A 24,515-nucleotide genomic window follows, 5' to 3' on the forward strand; every position below is an offset into this window, starting at 1 on the left:
GGGTGCTAAAGTTTAGATAAAGTGGGGACCTTAGGGGCAAACTTATTCCATAGAGCGAAAATCTGATTTTCAAGGCCTTTGTGGCTTTCTTCTGAACTGATCACCAGCCCTGGCTGACATGTAGATTGTGTTTTTAGTAACGTGTACTGTGAGCTGTCCTCTGTATAATGTATTTTGTAATGTATTTTTCTCATCTACCAAAGGATGAAACAAATAAAGTTATTTAAATAGTTTGGCTCTAATCAATTTTTTTAAAGAAATAATGGGGTCCCTGTTCCCCTGCCATAAGGGAGGCACCAGCTCCTGTGAGTTGTACAGCAACTCTCAGAGAACCCCCCACTTTTCTTGTCAAACCTAATATTCCCTTTATGACCTTAAGTTTAGGGTTCTCATGGCGTTACAAATCATGGGAGAATCAAAGCCATATCGTGAATCAATTTCCTTCTAAGACAAGAAGTGAAACAGCTCTTTGAGGTCAGTATCCTGCACCTCAAGTGTGAATGAATCTCCATCCCAGGCAGGGTCTGCCCAGCCCAGAGTCCGCAGCCAGAGCCGAGTAAGAGCCTGAGACAGCTCACCTCACTGCCGTGGGGAGGGGAGGGCAGAGCTGGGGAGGGGTGGCCAGACAGGAATCAATCACCCAAACCGTGAACCGTGCCAACATTTATTCTCCGTGGGGATGGCTCACTGGTTAAATGTTCCCCACCTGGTTCTACAATGGAATCCCAGGAAAATAAAGCAGTGGGCCCTTCCATTCTCCAGAATCTCCAGAATCTGTTAGAGCAATTTATATCGTGCTCTGGGGGCACAAAAAAAAGAAATACATGGCCACCTGAAGCTTCCCATGTAAGCTTCCTAGGTTTGGTTCAAATGTCCATACTGAGTGGGGAACTGAAGACACATGACAAATTTGAGACTTTTCTGAGAGGAGCTGAGGGTAAAGGCAAATGCAAATCAATCCTGGGCACCAGTGTGGCCTTGCGAGTGGAAGGGGGACACAGGTCAGGGCAGGCAAGGGGAGGGGGCACGAAGAATATATAAGGGAGAGAGCTGATGCTAGCCACATCATCTTAACTCTTCAAACTTCAGGATTTGTGGCTGCAAGAAAAAGAGAAAGTCTCAGTGGGAAGGAAGGACCACGGCAGCCAGTCTACCCGACCCCTTGGGTAACTTCAGGTTATTTTGTCTAAGCCTCTAAGGGAATGCCAGATAAATCCACAATCCAGGCCTTGGCACTGGCCCGCAGCTGAGACCTGGGGTGGGAGGAGAGGGAGCAGGGCTGAGTGAGATACCGGGGCAGTTACCTCCAAGTTCAAAGCGCCGGTGATTCTCCCTTTGAGGATGTGATGGGTCCGCTGATATGAACTCAAAATGCCTGCGAAACAAAACACAACAACAAAACCCTGGTGGCACTGGGTCAGGCAGGAGGAGCAAGGGAGGGAAGTGGGAGGCAGGGCCTCGGGAAATGCAGAGCAGCTCCTACAAGTCTCTGCTAGTTAGGGCTACCTCCCTGCTGCAGGATAAAACGAGATAAAGCTGGCAAGGGGAGGGTGGGGGGAGGAGGAGGGTGCACCAGGGATATATAAAAGGAGGGGACATTATTACTGTTACTGGAATAATTACATGAACCTGGGATTTTACATTCTCTCTCCATATATATATATATATATATATATATATATATATATATATATTTAAATTTCAGAGATGAAAGGGGGGAGAGAGAGAGAATCATTGATTGGCTGCCTCCTGCACACCCCACACTGGGGATCAAGCCTGCACCCTGTTATATGCCCCAACCGGAAATCAAATTGTGACCTCCTGGTTCACAGGCCAAAGCTCAACCACTGAGCCATGTCAGCTGGGCGGATTTCACATTCTCTAATGGGAAATTCTGGGGACAGAAACTTCATCCTCTCTGCTCTGAGCATCTGGGCTAGAGGGATAGAGGTCAGAAGCAGATGCTCTCACCATGAGCATGTTTACATGCTGGAACGAGGCAGCGCAGGCCGCTGGTCAAAATGTCAGCTCCTGCTGTCCTGCCAACCTCCGAATCTGGGACTGTCTGCGCATGAGACTGACCATGTTAAAGCCGGACCTCACTTCCACCCCCGGCCATGCCCCTTTCTTGCTGTGAGAGGTGAGGAAGTTTCTTTCACCTTTTGGAGCTTTGCTTTCCCCATCCATCCGGGGAGGACTGTCCACCACTTGCCTGACCTCTCGGGCCATCTCCAAGTCCAGGAGGGAGCTCAGCACAGCCCATGTCTGGGCTGGGCACTCTGGCCCCTAACACCCACGCAGTCCCCTTCAGCCTGTTCCCCCCAGGCTGGGCAATTACCCAAGATGACCTGTGGGTGGTGCTCCTGATCACTAGGCACCATTCCCCTCAGCCTACCAGGGGTGAGGGGGCCTGGGCCTACACTTGGGGAGTGAGTGTGTCTGTCTGTCTGTCTGTCTTCACCTCTGCTTCTCCTGATCCCCCAAAGCATTCTTTCATCCTTTCACAGAGTCGCTCTGCTTTCACCGGTTTTATGTACATTGGGTTTTGCTTAAGATTTCATTGGGAAAGGATTCTGTTACAGAAGAAAACTAGAATCTGAAAACAAATGGTTAGTTGGAGGGCACTGGACTCGGGCCTTCTGTTGACGTGCTGTTCCTTTAGACCAGCGGTTCTTAACCTGTGGGTCGCGACCCCTTTGGGGGTCGAATGACCCTTTCACAGGGGTCGCCTCAGACCATCGGAAAACACATATATAATTACATATTGTCTTTGTGATTAATCACTATGCTTTAATTATGTTCAATTTGTAACAATGAAATTGGGGGTCACCACAACATGAGGAACTGTATTAAAGGGTCACGGCATTAGGAAGGTTGAGAACCACCGCTTTAGACAGAGCAGCGCTGGCAGAAGCAGGGGTGAGAAGCCTGCCCTCCCTCCCTGCACCCCGAGAGCTAAGCCTTTGGACAGCACCTGCTGGGGCCCCTGGAACCCAGGTGTGAAAACTAATACCCAAGAGGCAGCTCTGCAAGAGGCAGATGCCAAAACTGGGGAAAGATCAAATGACTAGAGGCTTAAGGGGACCCTGAGGGCCTTGGCTGCCCCCACACCCTCCCCCCGAGGTCCTGGGGGCAGACACAGCATCTCCCATCCCTGAGCCTGGGGGGGGGGGGGGTCGGAGGGCATCTTACCTTTCCTCAGCATGAAAGGCTGAGCCAGAGGGGGGATGGTCCAGAAGTCATCACTATCCAGGCTGCGCAGACACTGCACCGGGACGGTGGCCGACTGGCCAAAGTCGACGAACAAGACCACAGCCCAGGAATCCACCCTGTCCACTACCCAGCACCTGGCCAGGGGAGGGAGGAACGGAGGGCTGTTCCCCCTGGCGGCATGCACGGCGGTCCTTCACCAAGAGGCTCAGAGGTCAAGGCTAACGGAGCAGAGTTTCCCTCGTTCTCCCCTTCCTCGGGCAGAGAAGTGATCACAGTCACAGATCTCGGAGAGGAAGCAGCAAGAAAGGAACCAGAGTCCCGAGGAGGGAGAAGGGAAGGAGTGTCTGTCCGCCGGCCTCTCTCACACTGTCCAGCCTTAGGCCGTCCACCCCTGCCGGGCACATACCTGTTCCAGGCCCGGCCGTACGTGCCCAGGTGGTACTCGGCCAGGCAGCGGGCCCCGCGCTGCACGGCTGCGTCCTGCAGGTAGGGCTGCTGCTCCTCCGCCTCGGCCAGGGTGCTGAAGAGCGCCTGCATGTTCTGGTGCAGAGTCTGCAGGTGGCACCCATGCACGGGCCTCACTGCCTGCAGCACGTCCCACACCTGGCTCTGCAGACGTCCCCTGCTAGGCCAGCACCACTGATCGGCCCCCAGGGAACCAAGGTCCAGGCGGGAGAGAGGAAGACTCGGGACCCGGGGGTTGGAACGCACTCGTCCGGACGCCGCCGCTGGCCGGCCCATCACCACACCCGCCCCGGGAAGGCCCTGCGAGGAGGCGCCGAGCCCACTCGGGCCCCCGACAAGCCCATACCTCCGTGACATGCATGGCCCAGAAGAACGGGGTCCGAGGGACAATGCTGGTCACCAGCAGCCCCACGTCCCCGCCCGTGTGGCAGACGGTGGCCAGCCAGCCCAGGTCGCGGAAGCATTCCCTCAGGAGCGGCACCAGGAAGGAGCCTCTGGGGGAAGAGCCGTGGGACACGGGGTGAGCGAGTGAACAAGGTGACCAACCTGGTCCTGGAGGATGCGGGGCAGGGCCAGGCAGGAGGGTCACCCTGGGTCAGGTCCACCCCTCCAGGGAGGGGTGAGTACATAACGCAGAACGAAGGCAGCACCAGGGCAGGGGGAGGGGGGAGGGGGAGGGAGAGGGGAAGGGGGAGATTGGGAAGGGGCGGGTCCTGGAGGAAAACAAACACACACCCAGGCTCCCACAGACAGGTCGGCCCTCACTGGGCAGACGACCTGAAGCAAGGGGTGGACTGTCCAAAACCCAGGACACGTTTTCAATCCCCAAATCGCTTCTCCTGTGTCTACTTCCTGCCCAACTCCCGCCTCCCACCCACTAACTCCATCCCCGAAGGCACCCGTGTGGCCAGCAAGGCAGACCTGCTGCCGTGGAAAAACACACAAATCGCTCCTCCTACAGCATGTTCCCGCCCGAGATGATCCCGGCATCTCTGACACTACGAAAGGTGTCCACTGTTAAAGCAGACGATGTGGTGGGCATGATGGCCTCATGGGACCCGGGGTGGGGGACAGTCACAGGCCTTCACTGTCCCAAAACGGACACGGATTTTCGTAGGTCCCTGTGGGTCTGGTGCCGGAGCTCCTGAGAACTTAACTCCTGCACGGGGACCACCCCTACCACCCTCTAGGGACGGAATGCTGTGTGCAGGCGCCCGCTTGCTCTGGTGGGCCCTGTGCCCCTCCACTGACCTCATTTCCATGGGGACTGCAAATAAGGGCGTCCTCGGTCTCGCTGTCTCTCGGGGGTCACCGGGAGCTTTGGGGGTGAGCTGGAGATAAGCTGGAGAGCAGGAGACTGAGTCTTGGAGGCACCAGAGCTGCCCCTGCCCCCCAAGACGCCCTGGCCCCACCCTCAGAGGTAGGACAGGATGGGCCACTCGGCCGCGTCCTCCCACGCCTCAGCCTCTAGTCCAGCGGTTCTCAACCTTCCTAATGCCGCGACCCTTTAATACAGTTCCTCATGTTGTGACCCCCAACCATAAAATTATTTTCGTTGGTACTTCATAACTGTCATATTGCTACTGTTATGAATCGTCATGTAAATATCTGATACGCAGGATGTATTGTCATTGCTCGCGACCCACAGGTTGAGAACCGCTGCCCTATATCTTCAGCTGGGTGGGGAGGGTGTGCTGCCTGACAGTCATTAATCAGGAGAGCATCCCGGAGGAATAAACAGGCTATTTCCCCCACGGAGAGGCCCATGGCGGGCAGAGCTGAAAGGGGGGCTGGGAGAACTGAGTCAGGCGTTGCGAAGACACGTCCTGGGGACACAGGATCTCACCAGCGATTTCGGCAAATCCTCGACCGGAAGGCCTCTGCGACACCTAGGGAGAAGGAGACAGGGCACCGCTCAGGCGCGGCAGCAGTTACTCTATCGATCTGTACGTTGAGTCGCTCCAAGTGGACTTGGAGGCAAAGTGTCACAGCCCCTGCACCGCCGCCGGCGTCCGCTGAGTCTGACACCCACTCATTCACGCTCTTTCTCGCTTGGACCCTGAGCCAACCAGGAGAAGACGCTCAGAAACAGGGGAGGGGGGGCAGGCGGCTGCAGGGGGGCTCCCGCAGGACTCACAGTCCCAAAGGCCAGACGCGGAGCCTGGGGGGGTCCCTGCTGGACCTTCTTCTGGGGGCGGGGGGGCGGGGGGCGGAGGAGAGGTGGGAATGGTTACACTGGAAGCCGGGCTCCGTGGAGACAGAAAGGTCTGGGTGCCCTGCGCCTCCCTACAGCCCTGCAGCCCCCAACCCACGCTGGCTCCCCTCTCCACTGTCCTCGCCGGGAAAACACTCACCCCTGCTTAGAGCCATGACTCTGCCCGCCCTGCTGCTCCCCTGCTCTGGCCACTGACCGCTGTGGCCCGTTCTCTCCTGGACACACACTACAGTCCCACCTCAGCCCCTCGTAAGCTTCCTTTCCGCTTCGCCAAACGGACGACTTCACGCCTCTTCAGACCCACCCCACTCCCCACCCCACCGACGAACCTGCCTCTTTACCAGGTGAAAACTGGAAGCAGTGGGACGGGAGATTCCCCCCCTTTCTCCATGCAAGCCCCTAGCCCACCCTCTCCGCCATCCCTCCTGCTGCCCCGGCCACCAGGTACCTGCCCTAACACTCTGGGTCTCGCACTGTGGCCACCAGGTACCTGCCCTAACACTCTGGGTCTCGCACTGTGGCCACCAGGTACCTGCCCTAACACTCTGGGTCTCGCACTGTGGCCACCAGGTACCTGCCCTAACACTCTGGGTCTCGCACTGTGGCCACCAGGTACCTGCCCTAACACTCTGGGTCTCGCACTGTGGCCACCAGGTACCTGCCCTAACACTCTGGGTCTCTACTGTGGCCACCAGGTACCTGCCCTAACACTCTGGGTCTCGCACTGTGGCCACCAGGTACCTGCCCTAACACTCTGGGTCTCGCACTGTGGCCACCAGGTACCTGCCCTAACACTCTGGGTCTCGCACTGTGGCCACCAGGTACCTGCCCTAACACTCTGGGTCTCGCACTGTGGCCACCAGGTACCTGCCCTAACACTCTGGGTCTCGCACTGTGGCCACCAGGTACCTGCCCTAACACTCTGGGTCTCGCACTGTGGCCACCAGGTACCTGCCCTAACACTCTGGGTCTCGCACCGTCTCGCCTTCTCAAGGACAGCAGCCCTGAGGGCGTGCCCTCTTCCTCCCCCATGGCTCTCCCTCTCCTGTGGACGCCTCCCACCAGGAACGTGCCCTGTTACCCATGTTTGAGACCCTGGCTTGACCGCACTCCCCCCTAGCTGCCAGCTTCCCCTGCTCCGTCGCTGGCAGGGCTGTCTCCTGTCTGCTTCCCCACCTGACACCTCCCTGCAGCACAGTCCAATGAGGCCGCCTTGAAACCGCTCGCACAGGGTCAGCATGACCTGGAGCTGCTGCATCCTCATGTTCTCCGCGCTGAGCTCACTGGCGGTATTCCACACCGCCCCCCCCGGCCCCCCACTTTCTAGAAACACTGCTCCCCTGGCCTTCCTTGACATTGCACACGTCGGTCTTCCTTATCTTTCACTGGCTGGCCCTCTAATATATTTTAATTGGTTTCAGAGAGGAAGGGAGAGGGGGAGAGGGATAGAAGCATCAATGATGAGAGAGAATCATTGATTGGCTGCCTCCTGCACGCCCCACACTGGGGATCAAGCCCACAACCCAGGCATGTGCCCTGACTGGGACTCGAACTGTGACCTCCTGGTTTATAGGTCAACGCTCAACCACTGAGCCACGCTGGCCAGGCTGACTGGCTGGCCCCTGAAGGGAGCCGACCCAGTCAATGCCGGCCAAGCCCAGGAATTGGTTCTCTCTTCCATCTACCTTCTCTCCAAGGTCCTCTCCAGTTCTGTGGTTTTGGGAATCAACAGATTAACAAACACAAAATCAGACCTCCAGCCTTAATCGCTCTCTGGAATTCAACTCAAATATAGAGAGGTCTACTCCACCGGACAACTAAGAGGTACACGAACTCGGCAGGCCTAAACCAGACCCTGCACAAGCCGCTTCGCCCCAGCTCTCTCGACCTCACAAATTACATCATATCTACCCAGTGGCTCAGGCCAAGTTCATCTCTCTCCCTGGCTTCCCTACATCAAACTCATCAGCAAGCCAAGCCACCTCTTCTTCCAAAACACACCGGAACCCACGGACTCCTCCCTGTGTGTATCTGCCGCCGGGATACAAGCTACTGCCACCTCGTCCCAGGACCATCGCAACAGTGTCCACAGAGTTCCTGCTGCCACCCTGGCCCCAGAATCCAGTCGCCACCCAGCAGATACGATCTTTCACCAACAAAAATTCAGTTCACATGACTCCCCCGATTAAATCCTTCCAGCATCTTCCCATTGTGCTTGAAAGTAAAACCCAGCCTCTTGGGCTCCTCAAGGATGCCACGCTAGGAGCCTCCTTCCCACTGGGCTCCCCTCTGCCCACTGCCCCTCCTCCCGCCGCATCACACCCCGGGGCCTTTGCAGGTATTGTGGCTTGAAATTAAGTATTCTTCCTGTCTTTGCAGGATGGGCTCTGATTTGTCCATTCAGATCTCAGGTGAGACGTCACTTCCTCACAAAAGAGGCCCCCCCTAAAAAACCATGTAAAGAAGTGAGGCCCCTCACATTCATCACATCAGCTTATTTCAATTAGTGCGTAGGGCCGGCATTTTCTTATTTATTGGTTATTGTAGGTCTCTTCCCACTGGAACATAAATATCATGAGAATAAGAATCACATTTGTCTTCTGACAATTACACGGAGGTAGCCCGGGGCCTAGCACGCTCCCCAGTGCCTATTAAGCTCTCGGTAAACAGATGTTGGGTGAACGGGTGGATGGGGCGGATGGCTGGATTAATGGAAGGGATACGAGGAGGAGGAAAGGGGAGAGTGAGAGAGCGGGAGGGCGGGAGAGAGGGAGAAAGGAAGGAAGGAGAAGTTATGAACTCCTGGGGCAAGCTTTAACTCTCTCAGCCTCGGCCTCCTCTTCTCCTCCACGAGTCACATCTGCACGGATGTGAAGATGCACACGGGCTCGTGTTGGTTCAGGACGCGACGTGAAGAAGGTGCTGAACAGACAGGGGCGGGATGAGACTATGGTCACAGGTGCACGTCGCCCAGAAACAAGCCTCAGGCGCCAGGGTGTGCGTGTCACAAAGGCCGCCCCCGGGGGCGACAGAGAGCGGGGCAGCACCTCAATCTCTGCCAAACCGGACGGCTTAAATTAAGTTCCATCATTGCTACAAGCACAGGGACCCTCACGCCCAGAGCAATCCACTCCTGGTTCCAGAACTGACAGGGCCCCTTCACTGCGGGCTAGCGACTTGCTCCTCATCTGCAGGACGGGAGAGAAACAGCACCGGCTGCTGTGACTGAGTTCGCACAGCAACGCCCTTCGCAAGGAGCCTGCAGAACGAGCCCGCCGCAGCGGCTCACTCCCCGTCAGCCACGGAGACCAGTCCGATCTGCATGGGAAACCTTCGGCCCCACCTGTGCACCTGCAGCAAGACAAGGTGACCGTGCAAACACCTGCCCCCCAAGCCAAGCACAGGTGACTGTTTATTTAAAATCTCTTAAGACAGCCCCGAGTACCAATCCTGAGAACCAATTCTCAGCGGCGGCTTCAAGCTAAAAATCATCATCAATATGTAAACATGTTAAACCATTCTTGTCTAATTATTACTCCCTAATGATTTCAGAGATAAATATAACAAGCCTTTTTTGACAGTTTGTGAAATTAAGTTTCAGAGGAAAACATGTCATTATCATCCAGCCACCGTAGCATGTCGCCCAGAAACAAGCCTCAGATGCCAGGGTGTGTGTGTCACAAAGGTGGCCCCCCGGGAGTGACCGAGAGCGGGCAGCATCTCAATCTCTGCCAAACTGGACGGTTTAAATTAAGTTCCATCGCTGCTACGAGCACAGGGACCCTCATGCCCAGAGCAATCACCAGCTTTGTCACAGGCGCTTCACTTGGTTCTGGGCACTGCTACCAGCTGGCCAAGTGTCCTAAGGGGCAGCAGACTCCAGAACGATGCCGGCGAGTCTGAGCAGTGGGAGAGAAGACACAGGGCACACAGAGGTCAGTAGCCAGAAAGCACTGGGGTGGGTGGGGGGTCCACTGGCTCCCCTACACTAGGGGTGGGGAACGATTGGCCATGTGGACCCATGGGCCCGCCCCACACACACACCATAAGGCCCGCAAAATCATTCGGTCTGGCCCTGCCAAGGCATGAGGAGTTCATTAAGTGTGTGGCCGAATAGAGCAGGCTGATTTCTAAGCTGATAATTTTGTGTGGCCCGAGAATGATGCTACACGGTAAATATCCAAATGGCCCTTTGGCGGAAACAAGGTTCCCCATCCCTGCCAGACACACACCAGGGAGAAGCCCTCGGTCCACTGCTCAGCAGGGGTGCAGGCCTCACCCGGAGCAGTGGCAGCATCCCTGCCCGCGGCCTCTGGGTCGACTGCTGCTGGTCACTCGGGGCCATGGGCTTTGAAGGCCTCTCACCCTACCTAGGGAACCGCACAAGGGCCACCGGAAGGGCACATCTTGGTGGGAATGTGACATTTACAGTGTTAACCCTCAACAGCTTTCCTCTCCCCCAGGTTATGCACTCTGTGCTTCCACTATGTGCCAGGCTCTGAGCGACAAAGGCGAATGACGCAGACCCCGTTCTCAGGAAGCCCACGTTCAGTCGCCCCACAAATATTTATAAAATGTGTACAGTCCAAACACTGCCAGTAAGTGCTCACACTTGGATGGAGGCAGCAGACAGTAAGTGTACAGACAGGTATACCCACCACCAGGGGCCACAAGGGCAATGCAGAAGCACAGGCGAGGGGGCAGGGATGAAGGGTGTGGGGGGGGAGGTGGGGTGACAGCTACACAGGACCTGAATGAAGTGACAAAGCCAGCCCCGTAGACACCTGGGAAAGAGCCCGTGGGCTGGAGGCGGCGGGTCCAAGGCCAAGGTGGGCATGAGCTGGGCGTGTTTGCAGAACAGCACTGGGGCGGGCGTGACAAGACACTTTCATTCTTACCTGGGGCACCTGTGACAGGTCTTCCTGCTTCCACTCTGGTCCCTGGAAGCTATTCTACAGGGCCCCTTTAAAACTTAAACCCCGGTGAACGGCTGGACAAACAGTGACCCGTCCATGCCACAGAATACCACTGAGCAATGAAAAGAGAACTGCTGATGGTGCAACCACACGGGGGAACCTCTTTGACATTCCGCTGAGTGGAAGCAGCCAGACACAGAGATGCACATACAGCAGGATTCCATGGACACAGAACTCTAGACAACGCTCATCTGACGCGACAGAAAGCAGATCGGTGTTGCCAGGGATGCGAGGGGGACTGCTGATTGGGAAAACACAGGAGAACCTGGTGGGTGACTAAAATGTTCTCAATTGGGTTGTGGTCGTGGTTATGTGGCTTCATGCTGTAAACCCTGAGGACTAAGAAGGGCTCCTGGTGGCTACTTGGTCTTAAAAAAATAACAGAGCCTTGCAGCCATTTCTGCACAGAGGCCTCCCATGCAAACAGCACTTCCCAGAGAAGGCTCTGGGCTGAACTGCCCATGCCCACTGAAGGGCCTGCCTGCATGGTGCTTCTGGCCTCTGAGCCAGCCCTTAAAAGTTCTTGGAGTCCTATTTCGACCAATAGGACTGAGGCTTTCCCCATCCAATGGGAGCTGCACAGCTCCAACCAATCAGGGCAGTTCTATTCTGACCCATCAGGGATGAGGGGTGGGGACTTCTGGCTATAAGCCAGCTCCCCTCTGGCTCTGGGGGTGCCCATTTTCCACCTAAGACTGAAAACTGGGTTTACTGGCTGAAGATGGTTCAGAGAGGGCAGCGTGGCGCCGACCTGCAGAGCGTGGCGGCCGGAGTGGGACAGACTGGGGCAGACACCGCAGGGCGGGCCATGGCAGCGTGGAGCTGCCCAGCTGGAGAGGCCTGGTCCGGGACCACCTGGCTCGGGCAGCCTCACTGCCACCCTGCAGCACAGTGGAGCTGTTTGCACCGCAGCGGCCACGCTGCACTAATGCGGAGCTGTTTACACTCAAGTTTCCTTCTTCACTGCGCCCCAAAGTGTGCATTCCTGCTGGTATTTGAATTGGCACCAACGATCATCTGCTGACATTAAATATGTCAAAATTCATCAAACTTTATGAAGCCATACTTCAAGAATATACTTAATACTTCAATTAAGTTGGTGTTTTAATGTAAATTGGTTAATTCTGGTTACCTTGCTCCCTGCCCAAACTCTCTTTTTTTTTTATTCCTCACCCAAGGATATTTTTCCATTATTTTTAGAGAAATGGGGAGAGACAGAGAGAAATATCGATGTGAGAGACAGACAGTGATTGGCTGCCTCCTGTACCTGCCCCTACCAGAGCCAGGGATTGAGCCTGCAACCGACGTACGTGCCCTTGACCAGAATCGAACCCGGAACCCTTCGGATTTATGCACCGGTGGGGTCCCTTGCCCTGGCCTGTGCCCTCTCGCAATCTGGGACCCCACCCTGGCTGGAAAGGGACCGTGAGAGGGCTCCAGAGCATGTCCAGTCCATCTCACCCAGTCCCGATTGGCTGGACCCCAACAGCAAGCTAACCTACCGGTCAGAGCATCTGCCCCCTGGTGGTCAGTGCATGTCACAGCGACTGATCGAATAGTTGAAGGGTTGGAGGGACAATTAGCATATTAGGCTTTTATATAGAGAGATGTAAACATCAATCACAGATGAATTAAGTTATGTATTATGATTGATTGCTTTCATTCTTACACAATCTTTGCCCCAGGAATTAACTGCTTTTTCCTCCCTCCATTTACTACTTGGATTTTCTTAAATTTCTGGCTCAGTTTTCCCACCCACCAATAGCTCTTTATCATACCTCCCCACTCAATTTTCCATTCTTCTTCATGCAACTGTTATCCTGCAGTCTCACACCATCCTGCTCTGTCCTGACTGGCTGCTGCACAACTCTTCTACCCCTTTGCCATCATCTCGGAAGTCTCAGACCCCTCTCCTGGGCTGGATCTCCTAGATCACCTGGTTGTTTAGCTTACGGCTTCATTTTATTGGCGCACATCCCTCTGTAGCTTTCGGAGAACAGGTACATGAGGGATATATTTCTGAGATTCTACATTTCTTTTTTTCTTTTTTTTAAGAGAGAATGGATTTGTGGTTGGACATCATCTTCCTGCAGAATTCAGTGACACCACACAATTCCATACCCTTCCATGTAGATTCTCATTCGGAAGCTTTATCCCAGAATTCTAAAATATTTCTATAATGTGCCTTGGTGTCCGTTTTTATTTTCCCGTCACTTATCCTGGGCACTCATTGGTGGTTCTCACTCTGGAAACTCATATCCTTCACTCCTGAGAGAGCTGATGTCCCTTGACCCTTTCTCCCTCATGCTGACCTGAACTATTCCTGGATGTGTATGTTGCACTATTGAAGCTGACTCTCCAATTGCACCTTTTCTCCTCTTGAAAACAATTTTACTACAAAATATTCCAACTGATAAATCCTCTCCCCAAAAAGCATAAAACTTGACGCAATTGTGAAAAACAACCATTTCAGGCCCTGGCTGAGTGGCTCATTTGGTTGGAGTATTGTCCTGGGTTCAATTCCCAGTCAGGGCACATACCTAGGTTGTGAGTTCAAGCCCTCGTTGGGAGGCAACTGATTGATGTTTCTTTCTTTCTTTCTATCTATCTCTTCCTCCTTTCCTTCCTTCCTCCCTCCCTCTCCCCTTTCTTCTCTCTAAAATCATAAAAATATATCCTACAGGGAGGATTAAAAACACAACACAAAAACAAAGACAACCATTTCAGGATTCTGGAAACTGATCAGAAACACACAACAAATTGAGAGTGTCTATTTTTAAAGTTTGCTCAGTGGTTAGGGCGTCGGCCCAGACTCAAGGGTCTCAGGTTCGATTATGGTCAAGGGCATGTACCTCCATTTCAGGCTTGATTCCCAGGCCCCCCTCTCTCACACTGATGTTTCTCTCTCTCTCTCTCTCTCTCTCTCTCTCTCTCCCTGGCTCCCGCCCATTCTCTAAAAATCAATGGGAAAAAAATATCCTTAGGTGGAGGATTAACAACAACAACAACAAAAAGTTTCCCTGATTTCATCCACAGCCCCCTGATGAGGAAGCACCAGCCCCCAGGGCATGGAGAGCCTGGAACAAGTACCTGCAGCTCCTGGGGCCTCTGGGCCCCGTCAGGCGGCCTCTTGGGAGAGCGTCTGCTGGAGTTCACGTACAGTTTCCGACTGTGGAAGGGCTTCCCGTTCAGCTCCTGGATGGCCAGCGCCACTCTGTGCGCGGAGCCCAGGTCCACAAACGCGAAGCTGCGAGGAAGGACACAGGGAGCCAGAGGCCAGAGCTGCAGGAGGCAGCCAAGCCCCAACGCGGGTGCTCTCCGCCCCTTCCAGCCAGAGGGGGGCGCTGCAGACACACAAACAAGTCACTGAGGCCCAGGCTTGGGCTGGGCTGGGCTGAGCAGCAGGGATCAGGGGACATGTGTGCGTGCCCTGACCAGTTTGGCTCAGTGGCTAGGGCAGGGGTGGGCAAACTTTTTGACTCGAGGGCCACAATGGGTTCTTAAACTGGACCGGAGGGCCGGAACAAAAGCATGGATGGAGTGTTTGTGGGAACTAATATAAATTCAAAGTAAACATCATTACATAGAAGGGTACGGTCTTTTTTTTCAATAGTTTTATTCATTTCAAACGGGCCGGATCCGGCCCGCGGGCCGTAGTTTGCCCACGGCTGGGAGCGTCGGCCTGTGGACTGAAGAGTCCCGAGTTCAATTCCGGTCAAGGGCATGTACCTTGGTTGTGGGCACATCCCCAGTGGGGAGTGTGCAGGAGGCAGCTGATCGGTGTTTCTCTCTCATCGATGTTTCTAACTCTCTATCCCTCTCCCTTCTTCTCTGTAAAAAATCAATAAAACATATTTTTTTTAAAAATAAGACGTGTGTGCGTTGACTCTGCCACTAAACACCATCTGGCTGCATAGGGCTGGGGTTTCTTTCCTACTACGCCCCCCAAAGGTCAAAGCACTCTTACTGCCCTGGAAATAAGAAAGGGGAAAGATGAGTAGGCCCAGTTTCCAGGGGCAACCGAGGCTAAGGATGGTTTGGTCATCTACCTCAAGTCATAAAACAGAGCAAGGATGTTACAAAAAATAAACCCAGGCCTCTGGACTCCTAGACCAAGGCTGTGTGGGCAAGACACGTCCAGGGGGGCTTCCAGATGTCACTGGGCCAAGTCCCAGTGGGTGTGGGCCTGGGAGCTCAGCGGCCGGTCTGCAATGTCCGTGCATCAGCAGAACGGACCAAAAGGAAAGGAGTCGCTTCCCAAGGAAAACACAGGAAGTGCAGTCCTTACCATCTGTAGCCACTCTGGACCCTATGGACACGGAGAGGGTTGAAGTCCTTCAGCAGGTACCGAATTTCCTCCTACAAAGGCGGGGTTTGCAAGAGAGAGAGACCCAGAGACAAACGTTACAACTGGTTCTCCAGGTTTCAGACCCCCAACCAGCCAATCTGTAACCAGTGGAACACATACTTCATGGAAAGCCTCTGATGTACCCTGTGTGCCGGGTTTGTGCTGAGCGATGCAGATACAGAGGCAAGAAAGACAGGTCCTGCCCCCAAATGAAGCTCATCGGCCCAGCGGGGCTACAGACAAGACAGTCAAGCGAACAGACCCCGGGGCAGAGTGGAGTCTGAGGAAGAGAGGTGCAGGCCAGGGGAGGGCAGGCAGCGTGCTGAGGGCCAGGGCTTTTGTCCCCCCTCAGCCTCCCCCCAAGCTGCTCACGCACCTTCTTTGCAAGTCTCCCGCCCCCTTTCCTCCGCTGCGCCCAGGGCTCCGGTCACCTTCCCCCTCTCTGGGCATTTCTCCCCACCTGCTCTCAGCCCTTCCTCCTCCTCTGCCCTCCGGCTGCCTCCTTCCCAGTGGCTCCTCCTTCCACTGGGCTAGCTGGGGCCCCTCATTCCACACACACACCACCCCCTTTCTGTGAGCGACCTCTCCAGGGCCCTGCTGGCCTTCTGAGCTACACCCTACTTTTCCTCTTTCCTGCCGCACCATCTCCTCCTAACGCCTGTGTCCTCTCTGCCCGCTCCCTCCTAACCGCCGCAGTCTGGCTCCTGCCCGGCTAAAAATGCTTTTTTTTTTTTTTTAATTTTGCTTTTTTGTTTGTTTTGTTAGTCCTCACCACGAGGGAGTGGAAAGGAGGGAGGGAGGGAGGGAGAAACATCTATGTGAGAGCGTCACATGGATAACTGCCTCCCGCACACGGGGCAGGATCAAACGCGTGACCCAGGTGCATGCCCTTGACTGAGAATTGAATCCACGGTGCACAGGCCAACACTCTAACCACTGAGCACACCAGCCAGGACGAAAGGCTTTCTTTACGGTCCCCGATGTCTCCCACTGCCCACCGGGAAGCGTGCCTGCAGGCCTCCGCTCGAATCCTACTTTCACGTCTCCTCACAGCCTCCTTCCTGCTTCCCTCCCAGCACACACACCATAATAAAAAAAAACATTTTTTACCTAGGAAATTCTATTTTGGAAAAAATGTGTGACATTTATACAATCTTCTTTTAAAAGCAGCTTTTACCCATCTAAAGTCACTTTGTTGGGTGAGGAAATTAGACATACATTATGTATAACTCATTTTTCTCAGTCTTCATGTTTATATTACATTTAAATTCAAATTTTCTAATTTGCTTTTACTTTTAAATATTTAATGTTTATTACACATGAATCTACAAGATGCTGAGCAACATGCAATTTGTCAGGACAAGCAATATGTGCTTAGCATTTTCAGTTTATAAGGCACTTTCACCAACCTTATTCCATTTGATCTTTAAAATTATGCCCTGACCGGTTTGGCTCAGTGGATAGAGCGTCAGCCTGCAGACTCAAGGGTCCCGGGTTCGATTCCAGTCAAGGGCATGTACCTTGGTTGCGGGCACATCCCCAGTGGGGAGTATGCAGGAGGCAGCTGATCAATGTTTCTCTCTCATCGATGTTTCTAACTCTCTATTCCTCTCCCCTCCTCTCTGTAAAAAAATCAATTAAAAAAATATTTCTATAAAATTACCCTGTAAAGTACACATTATTATTGTCCTCATTCTCAGAAGCATACAATAAGGATCAGAGAGGCTAAGTGACTTCCCTAAGACTACACAGCCAATGTAGAGTCAGGATTCGAACCCAGGGGCTCTAACTTCAAACCCTACATTCTTTTCATTCTCTGCAAAACCTCAGCTGTCTTCTTTTTAGGTTTTACCATTATTAAAGTAAAGTAGGAAACTACTTCATATTTTTGTATCTTCTATAGCAGGTGTCAGGAAACCACATCCTCAAGCCAAATCCAACCTACCACCTTTTTCTCAATAAAGTTTTATTGGAACACAGCCACACACGTTCGTTTACTTATTGTCTAGGCTGCTTTCAGGCTACTACCCCAGGGTAGAGTATTTGCGACAGAGGTACATGATCTGCAAAGCATAAAATATTTACTGTCTGACTCTTTGCGGAGAAAGTCCGCCAAGCCCTGCTCCCTAGCAATGGTTCTCAGTGCTGACTGCAAATGAGATTCTGCTGGACAGTTACTTTTCTTTGGGGTTGAGATTAAAGCATCAATATTTTTTAAAAGCTCCCCAGATGGTTTTAATGTGCAGCCAAGGTCAAAAATTACTGTTCAATGGTATCGAGCAGATACAGGAAGTAACTACTTTTCAGAAAATGTGCTTGAGGGTGAGAGGAGAGAAAAACCACCACCACCACCACCACCACACACACAAAGGCAAAATACAAAACCCTGCCAACATCTTTCCATCCATTGGGACTTCAACCAATGCTCTCAGTGAGGCCAGCCCATCAGCAAACGCTGTTACTGTTAACAGCTGTCATTAGGGACGCCTGAACTCTGAAGACATGCCCTAACTATGACTTTCCTTCTGCCCCTTATACGGTAGTTGTCCCCCCTTACCCACGGATGTATATTCCAAGACCCCCAGTGGATGCCTGAAACTGCAGGCAGGACCAAGCCCTATATACTATACTGTTTTTTCCTATATACACATCTACACTGATAAAAGCCTATGTGGTCACCATGCCCTCACGCCGTGATGCCCTCACGCCGTAACAACCCATCACCAGGAGGCTGCGTGTGCGGTGAGGTACTCGGGTGGGGGGGGACTTGACGCTGCGTGTACAGTGCGGAGGCGGGACCCCCCGCTCCAGCCTACCTCTTTGGAGCAATCCATCGAGGAGCCCTGGGTGAGTGGGCTGGGCCTACCTCTTTGGGGAGATCGATCGTAGGGCTCCCGCACTATGAGAGGGCACAGGCCAGACTGGGGAAACCTCCCCCGCCCAGTGCACGAATTTCGTGCACCGGGCCTCTAGTACCTATAATAAAGTCTAATCTATAACTAAGCATAATAAGAGATTAACATATAGCCCGGTTGGCATGGCTGAATGGTCGAGTGCCTACCTAGGAACCAGGAGGTCACAATTCAATTCCCAGCTGGGGCATATGCCTGGGTTGCAGGCTCAATTCCCAGTAGGATACATGCAGGGGGCAGCTGATCAATGATTCTCTCTCATCATTAATGTTTCTCTCTCTCTCTCCCTCTCTGAAATCAATAAAAATATATATTTTTAGAAAAGATTAACATATACTACTATAATAGAACAATTATAACAATATACTGTAACAAAAGACATACAAATGGCCAATAAACATATTGGCCATTACTTAAGCAGATGCTCATTACTTAAGGCAGCGGTTCTCAACCTGTGGGTCGCCAACCTGTGGGTCGCGACCCCTTTGGGGGTCGAACGACCCTTTCACAGGGGTTGCCTAAGACCATCAGAAAACACATATATCATTACATACTGTTTTTGTGATTAATCACTATGCTTTAATTATGTTCAATCTGTAACAATGAAAATAATCCTGCATATCAGATATTTACATGACGATTCATAACAGTAGCAACATTACAGTTATGAAGTAGCAACGAAAATAATTTTATGGTTGGGGGTCACCACAACGTGAGGAACTGTAATAAAGGGGTCGCGGCATGAGGAAGGTTGAGAACCACTAACTTAAGGAAATCAAAACCACAATGAGATACCACCTCACAGCCACTAGATGGCTATAGTAAAAAAGACAGCTTTTGGCGAGAAAGTGGAGAAATTGGAATGCTCATGCATTGCTGGTGCCACTATAAAATGGAACAACTGTTTTGGAAAACAGTTTGGTAGGTCCTCAAAAAGTTAACCATAGAGCTATCATGTGAGCCAGTAATGCCACTCCTAGGTATACATACCCAAGAGAAATGAAACATATGCTCACACAAAAGCTTGTACACCCATGTTCAGAGCAGCATTATGCATAACAGCCAAAAGGTGGAAACAACCCAAATGTCACTGAATGATGAGTTGATAAACACACTGTGGTATATCCACGCAATAAAATATCATTCGGTCATAAAAAGGAGTGAAGGGCTGAGATGTGCTGGAACGTGGATGGACCCGGAAGCATGCAGCGTGAAGGAAACCACGACAGGCCACACGTTGCATGATTTCACTTCTATGAGATGTCCAGACAGGCAACTCCACAGAGACAGGAAGTAATTCATGGTTTCCAGGGACCGGGAGGAAGAGGGAGGGTAATGGGTATGGGATTTATTTGGGAGAAAATGAAAAGGTTCTTGAATTCAGATGTTGGCACAACCTTGTGCGTATACTAAAAGCCGCTGAAATGGAATGTGATTTATATTTCAGTTTTTTAAAATGTTAATACAATGAAAAAAGATGCTGGCTACTAATTGTGATGAGTAACAAATCCTCCTGCATCTCTGACCCACAACTTGCATCTTCTACCAACAGCCATGAGACTAATCTGTTGATTTGCAAGGAGAGTCAAGTCACAGTTCTCAACAGGACATTTAGGACTTTCTTTCTAGAATCCGACTCCGTGAGCTGAAGTCTTTGCTAGGAGGCTGGGCTGCGTCCACAGGTCTGTGGGAGAGGCTGGCTGTTTCCTGTGGAAGGGACGGGGGCCAAAGGCCAGGTGCTGGCTTTGAAGTAGGCTGTACTCCAAAACAGGGTGCACTGGTGATTCGGAGAGGAGCGACAGAAATCCTCGGAGAGTTCTGCCTTCAAGCATTAAGAGGGTTTCTATTTTGAAGGCTGCCTTCACCAGGCCTTGCCTCTCAGCACCTTGCCTCCCCCGACCCCCGACCACCGCAGGACCTGCCTGCAGGGGCTCCTGTCCCCTGCTGCTGCCCGGTAGCAGGTTCTGCCAGCCCGCCAAGAAGAGGAAGGGGAATCAGGCGCCAAGAATCCCCCACCGACCCCTCTGATTGAATATGATTTCATTTATTGGGTCAACCTAAATGACTCCGTTCTGTGTTCCAATATCATCTTCTTCTCTCTTTGTCAGATTAAAAAAAAAAAAAACACCCATAATAGATCCGCTTTTATTATGGGCGAGTTATTTACATGTCTTATCGATTATGTGGTTTGGTACTTGGGGGCAACGAGATATGGATTCAGCTCTTGGCTGACCTCACTAGTCTGTGCACTTGGACCTCTCACAGAACTTGGCAGCCTCACCTCCAGGGTGAAGGGAACACCCACCACCCAGAGTTATTACACGAACGTAACAAAACCACACGAATGAAGCATTTAGCCTATTTCCTGGCGCGTGCCTGGTAATTAAAATATAGTAAGTGGTGTGAAAGGAATAAAATACAGCCTGGGCAGAGAGGACGGAGTTTCACTGACTGGCAAGGGGGCGCGGAGAACAGGGAGTTTCTGAAAATGTTTAGCTTGCAGCAGGGGCCCCACAAAGATGCTCTCTCTCAACCTCCCACCTCTGAGCTCCTTGAGGGTCAAGACTCGGCTTTGTCTCTAGTGTGCTTGCTCAACTTCAAGCACGTTATTTTGCATACAGTAGATGCTCCCCCAGAAAGTCAGGGGATGCTTCAATTCAGGAGATTTCGCTTCCATTTTCCTTCCCTCTGAACTTCAGATGCACTTATTACAAATTTTAAATACTTGTGTGATTCTATAATTATTTCAGGTTTGTTCACTCGGCCTCCCCAATTAGACAGTGAGACCCCTTGGGTTCAAAAATCCTCGTGCTAACATTCTAAGTGTCACAGCCACCGACTCCACGGGTCCGTTCCCAAGTGAACTGGGTGCAGGTTTTGGCTGAGACCCGACTGCTCCCCGTGCCCGAAGGACGGGCACCTGAACTAATGAGACCCCTCCCTGAAAACAAGCCGCCTCGCTGCAGCCCTCCGCCCACCCAGAGCAGAGTGGGGTGACCGGCCGTCCCGGTTCACATGGGAGGAGTGGGGACAAACCACACAAGAGGCCACAACCGGGAAAGTCCAAGGCAAACGGGGAGGAGCTGGTCAGCCCAGTCCCCACCTGTGACTGCGTGCACACTCATCGCTCTAAAACGTCGTTAAAGCTGGTGACGCTCAGCCGCTGGCCGATTAACGTCACGTGGGGGAGCCCGCAAAGGAGAAGCAGCGGAAGGGAGAATACCTCAGAGATGTCCGGAGGAAGGTTGCCAACATACACCTCGGTCTCCCTCTTCTTGAATCCTAAGAAGGAAAACAGCATGAAGACGGCAGGTGTCAGGTGAGAAGGTACAAAGGAGGGGAGGCATGTGATCAGTGACACATTTTCTTCCATGTGAAACCCCCCCCCCCCCAAGCATCCCTCCCCTCGGGAGCAGTGATTGGCTACACCGCAGCCAGTGCTAAGAGGCCGGGGGTAAGTGCTGGCCGCGGACACCACTGCCTTCAAGGGGGCAGCTGGCTCGCTCTGTGGGGGACGGAGTCACCAGCATCCCTGGAAGCCAGTGCTTTCAATGAGATGTTATGGGGTGTCTGGGTCCAGGGGGTTGCGTTTCAGAGTTAACGTGAAGCAGGGGTGGGGGGAAAGGAATCCGGGCAGAGGGACCAGCACGAGCAGAGGCCGGGAGCTATGAAAAGGCCTGGCGCCTGGGGGCAGCTGCATGTGGTTGGGAACAGCTCGCAGCGCGTGCGTGAGGGTGAACGTGAGGGAGGAGGCCAGGCCACATGGGGAAATCCGCTGGCTGGGAGGAGGAGAAGGTTTTCACCAGAGAGGTGACATCATAGCTGGGTTTTAGAAAGACCGCTCTGCAGACAGGGGAGGGTGAAGTGGAAGAAGGTCGGCGTTAAAGAGAAGCACGGAGTCAGCAGCAGCAAACGCAACGGTGACGGGGCCTGGGCCACGGCAGCACCGGGGGGACGCAGCAGCCACGTACACGGGAAGGTGGTGGCTGACGGGGGCAAGGGCAGGATCTAGGAGGGCCCCAAGTTCACGCAGGAACAGAAACCGAGGAGATGAAGTAAGGTCCACGGACAGACGGAGGGTCCCAGCACCAACCGAGCCCCCAGGCTAACTCACGGAGAGGCTTCTGCTCCTCCATCACCCCCTTCTTCCCCAACGGTTCCGCTGCGGGTCGGTCACGGCTGCCCCAGAACCTGTCAAAACAGGTCTCAGTGTCTCACCTCCCAGGCCGAACGCCAACAAAAGTCTGGGGGCATCGGCAGCAGGGCCCTGCCCCAGCCCCCCAGCCCCCCACCCCACCCCCTTTCTGACAGAGGGTTTCTCTCTCCCCCTCCCCCCCACCCCGCCCCGACTCAGGTTCCAAACCAGGAAGCCCTCCACCGGACCTTTGTCATTGCTAATCAACAGGCAAGAAATGCTGGGGGTGACCCCTGAGCTCCGGGCACCGCGAGCAGGAAGAGAGGAAGAGAAGGCTCTGAGGAAGGAGGCTTGTTTGTCACAAAAGGAAGTGACTTACATGCTGCAGCTTCTTCCCAACAGGATCTCCTGCAAAGCCAAGCAGCCGCGGTCAGAGGCGTGCCAGGACCTCCACCAGCACTTAGCTACCCAGCAGGTGCTGTGGCCGCCCCCAGGGGGTCCGCGTACCAACCCCCAGCACCTATGCAGGATTCCAGTCACCAATTCCAATGTGGGGTCTCCACACCACCAAGCAACGCTCCGGACGTCAGCTGGCGTCCACCTCCGCTACTCAACGCTAACACCATCTGCCTGGAAGGAGCGGGAGAGTCCGTAGGCGACGGGCTATGGTTATCAGCTGTGCTTCTGACCGGAGGTTCCCGAGACCTCCTCCTTGGGTTCGATCCGTTTGCTAGGGCGGCTCACAGATTTGCGCAGCCAGGTGGGAGAGATGCATAAGGCAAGGTACGGGGAACGGGTGCAGAGCTTGCAGGCCCTCCAGGCCAGCCGCTCTCCCCAAGCCGCCCCTTGCTCACCAGCCCAGAAGCCCTCCGCACCCTGTCCTTTGGGTTCCTATGGGCCTCATTACACAGGCAAGACTGACTATATCCTGGGCACTGGCAACTGGTTCAACCTCCAGCCTTTTTTCCCCTCCTCAGAGGAGGGGCAGAAAGAGGGGTGAACGAAGGGAAAACTGCACCCCTCTAATCATCTGGGTGGGTCCCCTGCCAACCAGCCCCCTTCCTCAGGGGCTTTCCAAAGTCACCCCATTCACATAACAGAAGATACCTTCATTGCTCTCCTCACTTAGGCAATTCCAAAGGATTTAGAACAATGCATTTTGAAAAACCCTAACTTAACTCTGGTGCTGTGTCACATATAGAAATGTTTTGATATTTGCAACCATAAAACAAAGACTTATATTTTTGATATTTATTTTATATATATTTAAATGCTATTTAACAAAGAAAAATCAACCAAAAAAATGAGTTCGCGTGTCACCTCTGACACGCGTGTCATAGGTTCGCCATCACTGGTTTAGAAGCTCTGTGTCAGGAACTGGACAAAGCCCAAATGCGTATGTCTTTTTTAAAAAATATATATTTGTATTGATTTCAGAGAGAAAGGGAGAAGGAAAAAGAGAACGAAACATCAACGATGAGAGACCACCTCCTGCATGCCCCACACCAGGGATCGAGCCCGCAATGAGGCAGGTGCCCCCACCGGAATCAAACCGTGGCCTTCTGGTTCAGAGGTCAATGCTCAACCACTGAGCCACGCTGGCCAAGCGACATATTTCCTATTAAAAATCACAATATCACACCTATGCACATGTTAGTTTCATGCCGAGGGGGAATTAAGGTTGCCGAGGGAATTAAGGTTGCTAAGGAGCCGACTTTAAAATAGATTACCCAGCCCTGGCCAGGTGCTCAATTGGTTGGAGGGTCACCCTGGACACCAAAAGGTTGTGGGGTTGGGCGGGCACAAGAGGCACACAATTGATGCCTCTCTCACATTGGTGTTTCTTTCTCTCTCTCTCTCTCTCTCTCTCCCTCTCCCCTTTCCTCTCTCTCTAAAATCAATAAACATATATCCTCAAGTGAGGATAAAAAAATAGGTCATCCATGTGGGCCTAAGGTAGTGATCCCAGGAGCCCTTCAAAGTGAAAGAGGGAAACGGAGAGAGGGATGTAACCGCAGAAGCAAGATGAATCGATGCAGTATGACAAGAACTGCACCACTGTTGCTGGCTTTGAACACAGAGGAAGGGGGCCGTGAGCCAGGGGACGCAGGCCATCGCTAGACTCTAGAGCAGCCGTGGGCAAACTACGGCCCGCGGGCCGGATTGAAATGAATAAAACTATTGGAAAAAAAGACCGTACCCTTTTATGGAATGATGTTTACTTTGAATTTATATTAGTTCACACAAACAC

General features: G+C 52.9%; 1 protein-coding gene across 3 annotated transcripts; it reads right to left on the reverse strand.

Moving 5' to 3' along the window:
* Positions 1–645: 645 nt before the first annotated feature.
* Positions 646–23,399, reverse strand: TDRD10 (tudor domain containing 10). 3 transcript variants are annotated; one of them, XM_036344947.1, is made up of 13 exons: positions 22,785–23,399; positions 22,644–22,672; positions 22,244–22,320; positions 21,353–21,411; positions 15,158–15,228; positions 13,960–14,116; positions 5,525–5,567; positions 4,930–5,020; positions 4,025–4,172; positions 3,620–3,765; positions 3,193–3,347; positions 1,305–1,375; positions 646–1,098 (listed from the first exon to the last, which is right to left on the reverse strand). In XM_036344947.1, coding segments are annotated over exons 2-13 (1,053 nt in total). In that variant the 5' UTR covers positions 22,646–22,672; positions 22,785–23,399; the 3' UTR covers positions 646–1,065. The 3 variants fall into 3 exon arrangements, with proteins under 3 accessions (XP_036200840.1, XP_036200838.1, XP_036200837.1); XM_036344945.1 differs by having other exon boundaries at positions 22,776–23,399; XM_036344944.1 differs by having other exon boundaries at positions 22,644–23,399.
* Between the last annotated feature and the right edge of the window lie 1,116 nt (positions 23,400–24,515).

This window comes from Myotis myotis, unplaced genomic scaffold (assembly GCF_014108235.1).
Source record: "Myotis myotis isolate mMyoMyo1 unplaced genomic scaffold, mMyoMyo1.p scaffold_m19_p_18, whole genome shotgun sequence".
NCBI classification, from domain to species: Eukaryota; Metazoa; Chordata; class Mammalia; order Chiroptera; family Vespertilionidae; genus Myotis; species Myotis myotis.